A 16937-nucleotide genomic window follows, 5' to 3' on the forward strand; every position below is an offset into this window, starting at 1 on the left:
TTGCCTCAAAAGTGTTACAAATGTGTATAACATGATTGATGACAAGCCTAAAGTAAGATTTGCAAATGTGTGTGGTGATTTGTGTGTAACTTTTGAGGTCTCACAATGCTCCAATCTACACACAATACTAAACAAACTGACTAATCATAAAACAGTTGTACAAACACATACATCCAAACCTGAATAAATAGTGATCATCTTTACCTTCCAAATAGCTTCCTGTGCATATAGATGTCTAAAAATACATTCTCACTCTCTGATAACAGCAGGCAAACATTAACGTTAGCTTAATGGCGGATCTTGAAGGCAGCTTATATTTGTGGATCTGCGCGAAGATGGCAGCATGAAATTTGTCTTAAACCCCCAACATGATCTGTGCGCATCACCACTGTAGGATGTGATAGGAAAGAGGATTTGGGCCACTGGAGAAAAAACAAAAGTGGGGACTTTTTTTCCACAGAATTCTGAGGTTAAAGTCATAATTCTGACTTTTTTGACTTTCTTGTCAAAGTAACAATAGAATTATTAACCCCCTTATGATTTTTAAATGCATTTTCCAAGAGCTGTTAAACAGAGCATGGCATTTTTCCATAGTCGTGTCATTTTGGATGCTTACACTATTTTACCTTACACACAGAAAGAAAATTATTTCATTAAACGGTCAAACTTATGACCTCCCTAATGCAAATATTCAATTGTGTATCCTTTTTTGGCAAATCACTGAAACTCCTTCAGATTTAATAGTCTTCTGGCGTGGACCTTGGTCTTCAGTTTTACAGAATATATGGGATTCAATACAGGGCTTTGTGCAGGGCAGTCATTTACTTTGGCTCTTCTGGATGTAGTTCTACATCAAGAGTGATCATTTTGGCAGATGAAGCGACCACCCAGACCCAATTTTGCAGCTGACTGCTTGAAGTTTTCTTTCAAAATCTTCACATATCCATTTTCTTCATGCTTCCTTACACCTTCACAGTATTATAAGTTCTAGATGCACTGAAGTATCCCCACAGCATAATACTCCCATCACCTTGTTTCACTGTGAGGACAGGTTTTTTGGGGTTGTAAAGCTCTCCCTTCTTTCTCCAAACAAGCAGAGCCTCTGTGGCCAGAGAGCTCTGATTTTGTTTCATCTGACCAAAGAGCACACTTCTAGGATACATAATCTTTCTCCAGGTCCTTCACATACTTAAGTCTGGCGTCTCTACTACGTGGAGTTTTTCTTGGTCTGCAACATTGCAATGCATTCTTGTGCAAGGTTGTCGTTTTGTCTTGCAGGTAGCTATGGGTGGACCCAGGGCAGCAGGCATCTTGTGACTTTTTGCGGTCGAGGATGCTGCTATGTGTCTGTGTGTCTGCCCTGGTTGTTGTTGGTGGGGGACTGGGTGAAAGCTGTCTTAAGGTCTTGGGGTGTGGTGCCTGGGGTGCTTGTGAACTGGGCTGGGTGCCTGGCCCCTTGTGTGGTGTAGGGCCTGAGGCCCGAGGCCCTGAATGGCATGATTAAAATATAAAATCTAGTTTGTATAGTGTATTTAAATTAAATTATTTTTTTTAAATATCAATTTTCTATTAGTGAAGCTGATTGATCATTTGTTTGCAACAGGCCCAAATATCAGATTCTCGTGTCAAACTCCCAAATTTTCTAAAATAGCACCATTACTGGTTTACAAGTTACTTATAATCCTATGGAATATTAAACTGACCCATTCAAGATCCTTACCCTCCATGAACGTTAGAGTTTAAATAAACCATATTTTAACCTAAAAGCATTTTCAGATCAAAATTAACAACTACTAAGGACTTAGATTCTAGGTCTAAAAGGTTAAAAACCTCAGTTTAGCCTCTGGGTTTATGAGGCAAATACACAGAGAAAAGAGAGAAGTCAAAGATACAGACCAAATTATTGCCAAGTAACAATGTACTAGAATTTCACTCAGTGAAAGTTTTCTAAACTTTACCAAAATTGCTTTGTTTTAGGTGTCAGTTTCCAAACATCAGCATGCTAATGCTCATCGAATTACACGTAAACAACTTTGCAAACTTAAGCCCCAAGAAGCACAACACAGACACTGTTTGACAGAAAATTTATTCCAACATTTGTAATTATACAGAACAAATGCACTGTGTATACAGTTAATTATTCAATGAATCAAATAAAACAGATATTGCTAGTGATATATAATAGACTGGTGTATGGTGTAATAACATTTCCAACTCAAACGCATTCAGGTGTGTTCCAACGGCTATGACTGGCTCGCTTTGCCTTTTCTGTTTTTGCCTCCAGTGTACTGGAAACTCTTCAGTGGGTTCTTCCCCTGGATGTTCTTCTACCAAAACCAAAAGGAAACACATTAGCTCAGATCGAGGGGATGATTTCATCAAACTAACTGGAAATTTCTGTTTTAATATACATTTTATATTGTGAGCTTTGTAAAAGACATAAAATGGCATCTCACTAATATCAATATCAATAAAATTGATAAAATATGCCATCTCAGAGTGATGCTCAAAACTAGTTCATGCATTTATTACATCTAGGCTAGACTATTATAATTAATTATTATAATTTCTCTCATAATTCATTTCTTTTATCCTGTCAGCTGCAGTAGATGTCTCCTCCCCCGTTTCGGTTAGAGGTTTCTTCCTATTAAAAGGAAGTTCCTTCTTCCCAATGTCACCAAGTGTTTGCACATAGGGGGTCGTTCGACTGTTGGGGTTTTCTTCTGTACTATTATAGGGTGTTTGCCTTACAATATGAAATACCTTGAAGCAACTGTTCTCATTTGGTACATTATAAGTAAAAGTGAACTGAAATTTAGAAGTAAGAAAATTGTACAAACGCTCACAACTCAAATTGCCTGATTTTGTTTAACTAAAATCTAATAGATATACAGTTTGTTTTCACAGTGAAACAGAAAATACATGACAAAAAAAAATATGACAAGAAGGTGAAACCTGGAACAGATATCAAACTATTACACAGATCTGTAGCACATCAAAGATCTGGTGTCCCTTCCAACCAAATCTCACCTTAAAACTGCTCTTGATGACTCCTCCTGGTCTCTGTATCTCTTTTCTCCGCCTTCTTCTGCTTGTCAGTGGATGTACCACACCCTTCAGTGCCTCAGGAACTGCAGGAAAGTAAAATGAAAATGAAAAAAAAAAAAATTGCATACTCAAATATACATTGATACATTGTAATTAGATCTTCCAGCAAATTGATGCATCCTTATAAAATAAATTAATCCATTAAACATACTTAGGAGTGGAAAGCCACCATGTTTGCCCTGCCATCATGAACACAGTGGCTGAGAAGGACATTGCCATTTTGCGTTAACTGCATTTTATGTATGTGGACAGAGAAGGATCCACATGTGTAGTACACCAAAGGCAGATGAGAACAAACACGTAGGCATTTGCGTGCCAATGAGACAAATTTTAATTTGTCTGTGGACTTTCACACTCAACATATGAAGGATCATTCGTATATTTTTTTGAGAAGCTGTCTCCACTAAAGAAGAAAAAATGCAAAGGGAAGAGACAACACAACAGGTATCATTATAAGACGCCATCTTCTTTTTCACCCCATTCCTCATCTGAAGTCTTTAGTCAGGGCTCTAACATACAAAAACATATGTAAACATTCTTATTTATTCCCGATATTGTTGCAATTGCTTATGGTCAAGCAAATTAGACATGTGACCATCCCACCTCCGGACAGCTGACAATAAGCCAGTTAACAACAGCCAATTATATGCCAGCAATATACCAGCTAATGTTAGGTTCGAATTTCCTAAAAAATTTACTTTCTGCTCTGATGAATAGTTTGCTCATTCACATTGTATGAGAATTTATTCCCCAAGTGTCGCACAGTCAGCGTAAATAGATGTAAACGCATATTGACAGCTGACTGACAATTTTTTTTCCCTACAGCAACCATTATGGCTAGGATTATTGAACTGAATTGGGAGGTGTGAGAAAACAGAACTCAACTTGACTGAAATTTGCAATCTACTGGTGAGATTTTACACACTGTAACTTTAAGCTCTGCAAGTTCTGAAAATATGCTACTGTAACTTAACTCCAACTTTCAGTTATCTCGCCCAATTGCATTTTTCACAATTAAAAAAAAACAAAAAACACATTCTGTTAGTGTTAATTTACTTCAAAAACTTCAATGAACTAACAGAATTTTAGAAGTAATTATCAAAATTTGAGCTAACACTATCTAAATGTAATTGACCTATGTGATGTGCCCATGGGTAAAAATTTCTTTCAGTATTTCGGTATTTCAGTAAATTATTTCACACAAATCACTCCTTACTAGCCAAGACCTACATGTCATCATTGAAGTAGAAGATCAATATTTTTAGCATAAATAATATACATTATAAAGAGGAAAAATATCTTAATGGAAAATTTTGGTTAGGGTAACGTTCATATAGAATCCGACACTTACTGAGATACTCAGGTACATTCTTAAGGTGAGGTTTGACAACAGCAGGATGGAGGTCTTTGTCATGCCGGAGTAGCTGCAGATCTCTGGGGTTGTCCTCAAAGTATGTCTGAGTGATAGCACAAGCATACAATCAGAACATGTTCAAACACTTCTGCCTTCCTCTGTCTTTAGAAAAAAAAAAAAAAATCATCTCTCACCTTAAGTTTTTCTGAATTGAGCAGCTCCTGTTTGATCTCTTTTAGTCTGGCCTCCTTCACTGCCTGCTTTGTCACTGAGCGCATTGCGTCCTAAAGAAAAACTAAAAATAATCAATTCGACTTATATTACACTTAAAAAAGAAAAAAAAAGGACTAGGACTGGGCGATAAAACAATAAACAGTTATCTTTCCTCATCTTTCCATCAAAAGAAATATGAAAAATGGTCAACATAAAGTAGAACTTGAAATTTGTGTATGCTTTGACAGACAACACAAAAGGCACAATGAGAATCGCACTGGACCATATCAATCATGTGCTTCTGTCATGCTTCTACTGACTTTGGTTCTTCTTCTCTGTATACTTCACTCACTTAACATCACAATGTCATCTGCAAACATAGGGACTCCTGCCAACCTCATCTGGTAACCTAGATTCACAAGTACACAGTGCAACTGCTTCTGAGCTTCTCTGACCTACTCCATCAACACTCTCAAAGGAAACATTGTATCTGTAGTGCTCTTTCTCAGCATGAAGCAATACTGCTGCTCACTAACTGTCACCTCTCTTCTTAGCCTAACTTCAACAACTGGTTCCCATACCTTCGTGATATGTCTCATCCCTACCAGTACACTTTTTCTCCATTCTTTAGGCAACATCTCACTCTCCAAGACTGTTTTAAAACAGTTTGGTCAGAAGGTCCACTGCTGTCTCTCCCACACACCTCCCTCCTTCAACTGAACAAAAACAACTTTCCACTCTTCATCCTCTGCCTCCTTGTCCTGCCTTTCCTTCTCTCTTGTTGCCTCCTAACATGTCTTCCCCCTTTCCCATTTCTTTTTTCAGCCAACACTAGCACCCTGTTGGCCCAGAGAGGTGGTTATTGTTAAGTCAGAACCTGACCAATCAGTAGGGAAAGCTTTTTTTTTTTTTTTTTTAAATGATCAGTATGTTTGATTTATCCAAGATTTTACACCAAATGCCCTTCCTGAGAGAACTTTCCCCATTTACATGGGCGTAGGGACTGGCACAGAGTACATTGGCTTGTGCTGATATGAAAAAATGATTATAATTTTTTTTTTTTTTTTTCCTCATTTGTTGTCCAGCCATAGACTCAACTAATGCCAACAATCAGCAAATGTAGAGGAATTTGCCATTTTTGGAATTAAACTGAGCTTCCAAAAGGAGGAGGATACTCACCCGGCATCTGTACCTGAAGCCTTCAATCTGCTCCATTTTAAATTCATAAGGTTTGAGGGGAGAATTGGTCTCATCTAAACACAAACAGAATAAAAACAACTTAGAAGATTATCTCACTCCACTTAAATATCATGCTACACTCTAAATATTTTAGATAATGCTGTGATAAAGTATTTGCACCCATCCTGATTTCTTAGTTATTTTGTACATTTGTCTTCACTTTACTTGTTGATAGGCAGCAGAATTCATACTTCCACCAGGTTTCCAACAAAGGAGCAGACAATCACACTACCAAGCACATTCGATTTTTGGTATGAAATGCTATTTTATTTTTATGCCCGATGTAATGAGACTCAAACCTTCCAACAAGTTCAACTTTTGTCTCGTTAATAGGCAGAATATTTTTCCATGAGCCTTGCAGATCAAGATATTTCTTGGCTAATGTGAGATAAGGCTTTTCTTTTGTTTGTTTGTTTGTCAGGAATGTTTTTCACCTTGCAACTCTCCAATTTTTTCCCAGTTTCTTTTTTCATGAATACTGACTTCAACTGAGGCAAGTGAGGCCTGCAGTTCTTTAGATGTTGTTCTGGGTTCTTTTGTGAACTTTTCGATGAGCCATTGTTGGGCTTTTGGAGTTTTTGGCAGGCCATCTCGTTTTGTGGATAATGGCTCTCCTCATGGTTCACTGGAGTTCCAAAGCTTGAGAAAGGCTTTGGAACTATTTCCAAATCAGACAAATGTCACTGACTTTGTATTTTATCTGTTCTTGAGTTTCTTCAGATCGCAGCATGATGTGTTGCTCTCTGAGATCTTTCAGCCTATTTCATTTTGTCCAACTGGTTCTATTTAAAGGATTTCTCTCTGGAAGTAATCAGCCATGAGGTGAGTGTAGCTAGTGAATTTGAACTCAGCGTTCCAAAGAAGAAGAAAAAGAAAAGTCACAGCTAATTCCTGATTCAACAAAAGGGGATTTCCACATTGGTAGGTTTGGATGAAAAACAAAACATTTAAAAACTGCAGTTTGTTAGTCTGGTTATCAATTTCTTTGATACTGTGAAAAATGCAAGTGTGACAAATATACAAAAAGATATAGGGTGCAGGTACTTGTTCACAGCACTGTATACTACTCCCAGAGGTTCAACATTTTAGCACTGAGACACAGCAAACTCCGATGCAGCTGTAGAAGGTGAAGCTGACTAACTAAAGAAACGGTTTACCATTTCACCTATTCAGCAAAAAACTAGATATGGCCTTTTCCACATGTGAATTGAACATAGTCTGTGTTGAAAGTAAAATGAAAAACAACATGTTACAGTCATCAGCACAGAAACAGTCCCCTAAAAGCTCATAATGATAATGCTGATATTAATGCAAGTGGATCTCTGTGCAACTCCATGTTTATTTAATTTTCACATTAAAAAGCCAGTAAAAGGTGTAGGGCTGAAACTAGATCAAAACACATCTTCATTACCCCCAGTGAGAGCTTCCTCCACCTCTGACAGCAAACCGAGCTCGGTGTGAGATACGAATGACAGAGCGGTGCCCGGGTTGTCTGCTCTTGCCGTTCTGCAAGAATAAAAGTGGCCATCAGAGTTTGATTTTTAGTAAAGATTATCATGTCATTTTCTAAAAGAAACTGTACATACCTTCCAACTCGATGAATATACGATTCCACAGTTTTTGGGAAATCAAAGTTGATTACATTGGCAACATTTTGGAAATCCACGCCTCTTGACACTCCATACTCTTTATCTTTAGCTCTAAAGAGACAACAAAACAGTCAATACAGTGTCCAAATGCTATTTTTAATAGTCTGGTTCTATTATCCAATATCTGAGGACATGGGTTGCGCCACATAATGTGCATTTTTCAATGTGGCTGCAAACACAGCTTGTTTAGAAGTTTTAAGTGTGTTTATTGAAATGGTAAAATCTCAACTTCAGCAGTCCAGCTGAACATCAAACTCTTTTTCCACTGATACAGACCAACAACCTGAAAGCTTCTATTTATCCATCCATCCTCTTACGCTAAGCCTTATCAGGGTCATGGAGAGACTGGAGCCTTTTGTTTGACTACATTACTGTCTGTAATATTGTTAAAGTCCTAAATTATCACCTTTAACGTGTTTGCACTCAACATCATGTACAGTAAGACAGGCATGGAGAACAGTGGCAAGGCAGCCCAGGCGGAGAAATTTTCCTTTTAGACTTTGTGACTCATTTTATTTCTATATCTGACAAAAAAAACAAGAACTATCCAAATGTCTATTTAATAATAACTATCAGATAGTTATTTGTGGTGAATGAAATACAGTTACAGTTTCAAGCAGTTTTAAGCACCACATCCAAAATTCAAGCACTTTTCAACCACAAAAGGGCAATATTAAAATTTAAGCAATTTCAAGGATTTCAAGCACCCGTACGAACCCTGGGCACCATTTCTGGTAACCAGCACCAAAAAACTTTACTGTTGTCTGTACTAAAGAATACAAACTGTAGTTTTACACTGTTGAGAAAGTCCAACTGGTTACTGAAACATCACATAAAATGTATTCTACTAAAATTAGTTTTCCCCCTCATGGCATCTTGTGCTGCTTCAGAATATTATCTCTCTAATATTTTTTGAGTGTTAATCAATAGTCTGACTTACTTTCCTCCCTTCTTTTGGGTCTTTTTCTTCTCTTTCCCTGCAGTTGTCTGTGGTTCAGCGGCTGTTTCAGTCAGACTCTGTTCATCTGTGGCGATGATGTAGTCATAAAACCCCTGATTAAACTGGGCAATGATGTGACACCTGCAACAGAGTGATACAAAACACAAGCACAGAGAGAAGAGAAAGGAATCAATAATGGACCATACATACTGGATGACTGCCTGCTACAGCATACTTTTACTACTGTGGGTGTCATGTGCCGTATGGGTCCAAATTAAGGAGACACTTACAAAAACAAACAAATGAACAAAAATCTTAAAACAGATGTATTATTAGTTCAAAACTATGATACTTATATTTGTGGACAGACTGTTTTGTGTAACACTACATAAGCCTCTCTAATAATGCCTTGAAACGTGATCCTTTGTTGTTACTTTGCAGTCTAGACTGATTATTGATTAGTTTTTGTTCTTTAAGTCATCCAGCTATTTATCAACAGAGGTTCCAACCCTAACCCACAGGTAAATTTACCTTAATTTCACTATCTTAGACTGCAGTAGTAGCTTTTCTTCAAAAGATGCAGGGCATCTTTTGAAGAATGCCCTGCATCCAGGGCACAAAACTGGATTTGTGTTGCTACACAGAGCTCCCCAAGGCTACGGTGCAGAACAATAACCATCAGCTGCAGTCTAATCTTCAAAGCGCATGTTTCATGTAGGTTCTGATGTTAATCATTTAAAGAAATATTACAGAATCATCTCTGCACTGTTACATTGCCTAGAAATCAATGAAATTCACTGTCCCTCTTCACAGGAGTCATTGACCAATAAAGTTTACTGCAACAGTCTAGACGGTCACAAAGAAACTCTGGCCTTCTTAACACTAATGTTTATGTTCATCAGTCCAACATCAGGAGAAAACTCAACGATTACACTGTATATAGCCCAATATTGTATTCTGAATAAGGTGACTGTACACCTTCATATTTCCACACAAAACCAAGTTGAAAAAACCTGAAAATGAATATAACAGTGTCCTGTGAATTCTCCACCTACCTGGACTGGACCGGCAGCTCAGAATTGAGGACGCAGGCAGGAATGCCAAACTGTTCGAGAAACAGTTTGAGTCTATAGCATCTGTCCACAGTTCCCACAAACAATAGGGTCTTCCCCTTAACCAGGCACAGCTTGAGCAGTGTGTACACAAGTAGAAACTTGTCCTCCTCCTCACATTTGATGCTGTACTGCTGCAGCTGGCTGCTGTCTGGGAGCTGGGATCCTTGAAGCTTCAGTATCACCTAACAAAACACCATATCCCAAATTTATGTGTGGGTCAAGACAAAACCAGAAACATCAACACATCCTGCATATCACCTCTGACTGCAGCTTAAACTTCACTCTTATTCTTCACTAAGGTTTTCGCAAGAGAATAATGTTTTTTTGTACTCATTTACTTTGCGGAAGTCTTTAACTGCACACTGAAGAAGAGAACACTGGTAATGATAATAAAACAATGATCATTTCATACTGTGTGAAATTAACTCTTGTTCTCAGTCAGTACAGTATTAATTAGAAACACAGCAGGCTAAGAGTGTTTTCACAACTATAGTTCTTTTACTCTGGTCCGAATCAGGTGGCTAGTTGCTAACTTGTACTGACCTTCGCTTCTATGATACCCTGCCACATCTCAGGTGGGAAGGTGTGTATCTTAAACTTACTAGTATTTGGGTTGAATCACGTTCACACCATGAATTTGTCAGAAACAAGAACGAGACCGCCTCTTACAAAGGGGTCTCAGTACAGTTGTTTTGTTCTCAACCCAAGTGCAATTACTGTGTTCTGTTAAATTTATACAGTGGCCATTTGCTGTGACTGGTTGGGGGTTAAGGGAGGAAAAAATTAATAATAAATGTAATAATAAATACAGAATAAATATATTCAGTAAGTGGGAATCTCTGGGAGAAAATGCTGTGTTGATACCTGAAGCTGAAGGCTGATTTGAGCTGACAGGAAGGCAACAGTAACTCAAATGTTATTAATAATGTGTCTAAACATTCAACTGTATAGAAAACAGTAAACCTTTGATCAAGTGAGTGTTAAAGGGATATTACCGGGTTGTGGAGCAACAGCTCCTTTAGGGTCTGGACATCCTCATTAAATGTAGCAGACATCAGGAAAGACTGGTAGATATTTGGTAAATGGCTGTTTAAAAAAAGAAAAGAAAGAAAGATAAAAAAAAAAACTATTAAATTTGACATTGAGGCTACAATAACTAACCTAAACCCAACTGAAGCCAAACTAAATGTAAACACAGGCAACTTGTGATGAAGGCTGCAGGGAGGAAAGTATGTTTGGTGGTCTGTGAAAAAGAGCGATGCTCCAATCTAAAACAGACATGGAATTTTCTTTCTTTCTTTCTTCTTTGCCTCTCACATTTAAATTAGTTTGGAAAATGGATGAGTTGAAAAAATTATTAGCTCATGTCATATTCATAAGAAGGCTATAACCTATAACACTATTACACATGCAGGCTTAATGCAACTTTCACCTAAAAAAGGCTGGGAATCTCTCATTTAAATCCTGGATGTTAAAAACAAACAAACAAACAAAAACACCACCTTTCTAATGCAAATTTTAAAACAAACAGCAGCAGGAGATGCTTGCATGAAGCGAGTTCCTTCTGGTGAAAATCTGTACACTCTCACCACAACAAGTTCTTCAGGTCAGACTCAAAGCCAAAAGAGAAGATTAGGTCGGCTTCGTCTACCACCAGCATCTCAAGAGAAGAACGCAGGACCAGGTTCTGTGCATTGAGATGGGCAAGCACACGGGATGGCGTCCCCACAACCACATCTGGCTTCTCCATTAAAATGGGCCTGTTCACACATAAAGGTGATTATTTAAAATACATCTTCTCGTTTGACAACACGGTCTGTCTATTAATCTATGAAGTCCACAATTACACTTTGCAGATTTAAAAATATTATATAACTGCAATACTGTGGAAAAATGCAGGCACTTGAGGTCTTTAGATTCTTATCACACAATCAGGGACTTTTGAGCTTCCTAAATGTACAACAGAACAACAAACCCAGGCAAAGCACAAAACAGGAAGGGGTAAGAGCAATTAAAATCAAAAGAACAAGGAGGACTGTTCACTAGCAAAATGATTGCAGATTTACAAAAAAAGAAATAAATTAATAAATAAAATGCTAAAAGCATGACTGTACCATGAAATCAAATACATGTTACAGTACCAGTGTACCATGATGGATCAAATTCTACTTTACTGCATTCATAATTCCCATCAGTATTGATATGATCCCAAACACCAGTGGCTGAAATGCAGCTCTAAAACATGGCGGGCCCTCCACAATGTCTTAGAGATTACTGTAGCCACTCACTGCTGCACCGTCTTCTGACGTGTTCCATACATGTTGGCACTGATCAGAACCAAAATTTTAACATTTGGAAAGAAACCCTTTTAAAAGACCTTCTTAAAGCCTGGGCAACTATTGCTCAAAACCACTTAAAATCAAATACAAGAAGGTCTGACTCCTTGGAACCAAAATATAAAGAAATAAGAGGTGGGCCAAGAGTTTTGCTCAGTATGCGCATGTGTAAAAAGTGTGCATCAGGTTACTTTTGTTCGAGTGAGAACAAAAGTTACCTGATGACAGCAAATATTGAGGTCACTATGTTTGTTTTCTGTGGATTACCCGTTCCAAGTTAAACAATAAATAGAAACTATTCAGACCACGTGAACCATTGTCTCCCACACAGACTTTTTTTGAACAGACCACTTCAGCTTTCTGACTGAAAGAAATGGGCTGACCTCTGTGTTGACAGATCAACCTTGCTAGAGATGTCGGCCACTCGGATGTCCCTGGAGCAGTACGCCGTTAACTGTCTCATCATAATCTGAACTTGGTGACCCAGTTCTTTGGTTGGCACCACAATCAGAGCCCTGACATCTTGCTCACGCACATTCTAACAGGAGAAACAACAAACAGTGAATAAACAGTCAGGAGTAAAACAAATTATCTGGAGAACAGAAAACATCATCCCAAGCAATGGGAACACCATTTTGTTATTTAAATTTTATACACTAAACAATAAAAAAAAAAAAAAAAATACAAAACCTGGAGAGTCACATTCTCTAAGGTGCAGAGATCATCTAAGATCAAAGTAATATCAACCTACAGTATGTAAACTCAGCATTTGAATCTGCTTCCAAAAAAGTTATTTCTGTTTCTCACCTGTTTGGAAGCCAGGATGCGCTGTATGACAGGTATACCATATGACGCAGTCTTCCCAGACCCAGTCCGGGCTCGAGCCAGAAGGTCTTTTCCATCTAAAGCCAAAGGGATTACCTTCTCTTGGATCAGAGTAGGCTTTGACCATCCCAGATCTGCGACCGCCTGAGTCAAGAATAAAAAAAAAAAAAAAAAGAAAAAAAAAAAGAGGTGAAACAAATTATTCTAGTGATACAGACAAATGTCAGATAAATATCAGTTTAATATTTAGTGCAGAGCTTTCCCTAGGTTTACTGTTCTGTGTATAAAACCAAGTAAACACGAGTGCTTCACCCACATTTGTGACTACATACAGACCTATAGTAAAAATGTATTTAGGAGCCGGTATGAATACAACATTACGCCCACGCAGCCCCCAATTTTTCAACAAAAAGACTAACAACACAGAAGCAGCAGTTTAACGTGGAGCTGGAGTCCATTTACAGAGACACAGAGCAAAAAGTTTGAGCCGTTACAGAGTCGCACCTCAGGTAGAGTAAAAGAAAAGTGTTTCTACTGTCCAAAACAGTAGCGCTGCTCCTGTGATCACCATTAAATCCTTTAATGGGAAAAAACTAGTGAGAGTCCTTCATCAAAGCACCTGATCAACAAACTTAAATGTTGGAGCATTGCAGCATTTTAGTTGTCAAAAACAATGTGTCAAGACACTGCTGTGTTTAAAAAACAAACAAAAACAACAACAACAATCAAAGAAAAGTGCTTTTAAAGTCAAACTATTCATCACGTTCATTTCCTGGTTTGTAGGTACTCTCTCCTGAAAAGCAAGTCTACAGCACATCGGGGTTACCATCACCAGCTAATCTGTAACACCGGCAACAGTGTTGGCCATCAAAGGGAATAATTCAGAGGGTATACTAACACTACAAAAACTGATCACAGATGTCTAAATCCATAGACATTAGCACACTACACATGGAGTGCTGAATTGTACATCACATTTGCCATAATGGATGTGGCAAGCATGACATTCTGAGTTAGAGATACTTCACTCTTGTGCTTCAGCAGGTCAGTTCCTGGTTATCTTCTGCTGTCTAATGGTACAGTGGGGTGTGCTACCAAGCACATTGGGGAAATATGGCTCCACAGGATGAGACCATCTCTATGGCCATGTCCAAATTCAGGGGCTACATCCTTTAAAAGGCTGTCCAAATTCAACGGCTCCTCTAAATGCAGCCCCCTTCATGGCCCACCCTATCCCAAGATGCTTTGCATATTGGTGAAGAAATCTTTTGAACAAAAATGGCAGACAGTCGAAGTGAAGTGGTTCAGGAATAAACTTGTTACATATAAAATTTTCACATATTGCCCAACCTTATTTATTTTATCTTGTGTGTGTGTGTTTTTGTTCTTTATTTTGTCATTGTTCTACTATGTGTTTTATTCTATTGTTTAATGTCCTTGAGCGTCTTGAAAGGTGCTTTTAAAAACCTGTCAGGTCAATATAAGTTATTATTATTATTTCTGTAGGATTTTATGTCCCATTTCCCCTTTCTTAGTTTTTCTTTTTGATTAAAATATATAAAATATGTCCATGGGATTCAAAGTCAAAATTGTGTTTTCATCTTGCAAGTTAACAAAAATAGCAACATTTTATAAAATATCTGTCAACTGCCATGGTTGAAGTGTCCAGAGTCAAGAGAGACTAAGAAACCCACACTGCAAAGTGAGAGATGACAGGACAGAGACTTTCCACCCTTGATGATAGGCCAAGACAAATTCACCGGTGTGTGTGGAAGATTAGAAGGAAGAGAAGCCAGAAGCAGCCAAGAGCTGGAGAGGAGAACAGGGGGAGAACAGACAGCTGTTCTCTGTAGCTGAGGGACTGGTGAACACTATTAACAACAACAATAATAAACACGTTTAATTTGCAGTGCACCTTACATTTGCAAGACAAAAATTGGAACTAGCACCTTTTTTGTTTTACATTCTAATCATAAAATTTTATTGCATACAATGAAACAAGGATCTATAATTTTAGTAGTAGATTTGTAGTTTCACTGCTAAAAAAAGAAAGGCACATTCAATATGGCGCACGCGCTGACGGGTCGCAGCAACGGGTCAGCCCCCTCCCTCAATGTGGCGTCTGTGTATGCATGTTTATGTCGAAATCAGTTTATGGGTTAACTGAATGCCCATTTAAGTAAATATCGTTATAACCGGATTTTGGCATACATGATAAACTAGACACTAGAAAGGCAGTTACAACCAGGAGAAAGTAAAAAACAATGTGGGGTAATCAAACTGTTATTAGCTTTTGCTAAAAGTGCGAAACGGCGCCTCTCCTAGAAAACAGCTGACATGATTTGTATTACTTCTGTAATCCAACATTTTTCCGTGTCTAGTAATTTCACCTACGCACAATTTCATGTTTGCATAAAAACTAAACTCTGCCACCGAGCGAGCAGTTCCGACTCCCGAAGTAACTGTCTGATTTTCAAACTTCTCGGAGGTTTTTATTCTCCACCTGAACATTGACAACTCCCCCGACAGCTCGTCTAATATTTACTGACAGCCTCGAAGTTTGTTACCTTTAGCAGGCGGTCGTCTAAGCCCATTTCATGGAATTGTAGCCTCTCATGAGCCATCGCTCTTCTCTCACCAAGCTCACACGTGCGTCGCACGTTTATGACGTCATGTCGCTTTTAAGCGCCTTCGAAATAAAAGAAAGAATACTTCGTGCTAAACCTCTACTTTATATCTAAAAAGTGTACTTTTTAAGTATTAAACATAATTTTCTTGCTTTTAAAAAAGAAACTGAAGCATATTTCAAATACATAACCAAGGTTATATATATTTTTTAAAAAGTGTAGTAACACTATATGATTATCCCACCATTCCAATTTTTAAAAAAAATGTTTTTCCTTTTTTGCTTCTCCCTGGTGTTTTTTTTTTCCGTTTACCCACGTTTTCAACATTTCTAATTCATCCTGTGGCCAGTGGCCCCTGTATCATGCAAATCCTCTTTGAGAACAATAACCGGGAATTGCTTTGAATTTAAAATAATAAATATGTTATTACCTTATGTTTTTAAACATAAAGTTAGTAAAGTACAATATAATATATTTCTTTAATCTAAGAAATAACTTTCTGAAACAATTCTACTTTTTTTTTTATAGATTTTGTCTCTGGAGTTTAAACACCTGGGGATCAACAATCTAAAACAACAGTCAGGGTGACGCCTGAGTATCAGGGTTGATTTGTCAGAGAAGGACAGCAGCAAGAGTGAAAGGAAAAGTTTATGACATGGAAGTGGCGTCTATGTGTGGTTTGAAGATGGTGACGCTAAAAAAGACAGGAGGGCGAGCTATGAAAACCTTAAGGATGTTTAGATTTTTTATGGGAGTGAGGAGGGACAGGAATGGAAATCAGTATATCAGAGTGACAGGTTGAGTCACATGGACATAAAGTTAGGGAAACAAGACTTAGATGGTTTGAGCATGTGCAGCGAAAAGACAGCGTTCTGGACAACAGATGCTCAGGCAGGAGGAAAAAAGTAAAACCATAAAGGATTTCATGAAGGACCTTTAGTTGGTTGGTGTTGCAGAAGACGATGCTACAGATTGGATGAAATAGGTATATGATCTGAATATATTAATTTCTTTATGTAAAATTTTTCAACTCAATATTGTTTATGACTAGTAATACTATTTTCAGGTTTATATACTTTTCTATATACTCTACCGTAAGTTACCATAGTGATGTACCTGGCAAGCAACAACCTTAATAATGAAAACTAACCTCACTAAGACCAAAATATTGCTTCATAATACAGGCTTCTGATAATGTTATTTATGTTGTTATTGTCTGATACTGGAAAGAAATAGTACAAATTCACACAATCATTCCTAATAAATTTTCATTTTCCCCATTTTTTTTTTCTGTAGTAAGCCCAAATTTAGATTTTCTATGGTTAAATTTTTTTCAGTAGGGTTAGCGTTTCTTTATTATATTTTAAATGATTTATTAAGGCAGTTAAATCAGATTTAAAACTAATTTTATTAATTGTATTTTTGTAATTCATACCAGATATTATTTTCTGCACATGGGTCTTCCTAAACAAAAACAAAAACGTATTCAGTTTTAAGACGGAATTTTCCATCACTCTTTATACAAGGAGAA

General features: G+C 37.6%; 1 protein-coding gene across 1 annotated transcript; it reads right to left on the reverse strand.

The window, feature by feature from the left end:
- Positions 1-2067: 2067 nt before the first annotated feature.
- On the reverse strand, positions 2068-15459 carry ddx56 (DEAD (Asp-Glu-Ala-Asp) box helicase 56). Its single transcript, XM_031732980.2, has 14 exons — positions 15347-15459; positions 12762-12923; positions 12338-12492; positions 11208-11378; positions 10614-10704; positions 9559-9800; positions 8504-8644; positions 7501-7614; positions 7326-7420; positions 5855-5928; positions 4657-4746; positions 4460-4565; positions 3031-3131; positions 2068-2327 (listed from the first exon to the last, which is right to left on the reverse strand). Exons 1-14 carry the CDS (start codon positions 15401-15403, stop codon positions 2244-2246), a joined length of 1683 nt encoding a protein of 560 aa, XP_031588840.1. The 5' UTR covers positions 15404-15459; the 3' UTR covers positions 2068-2243.
- Positions 15460-16937: the final 1478 nt, after the last annotated feature.

Source organism: Oreochromis aureus, linkage group 7, assembly GCF_013358895.1.
Source record: "Oreochromis aureus strain Israel breed Guangdong linkage group 7, ZZ_aureus, whole genome shotgun sequence".
NCBI lineage: Eukaryota > Metazoa > Chordata > Actinopteri > Cichliformes > Cichlidae > Oreochromis > Oreochromis aureus.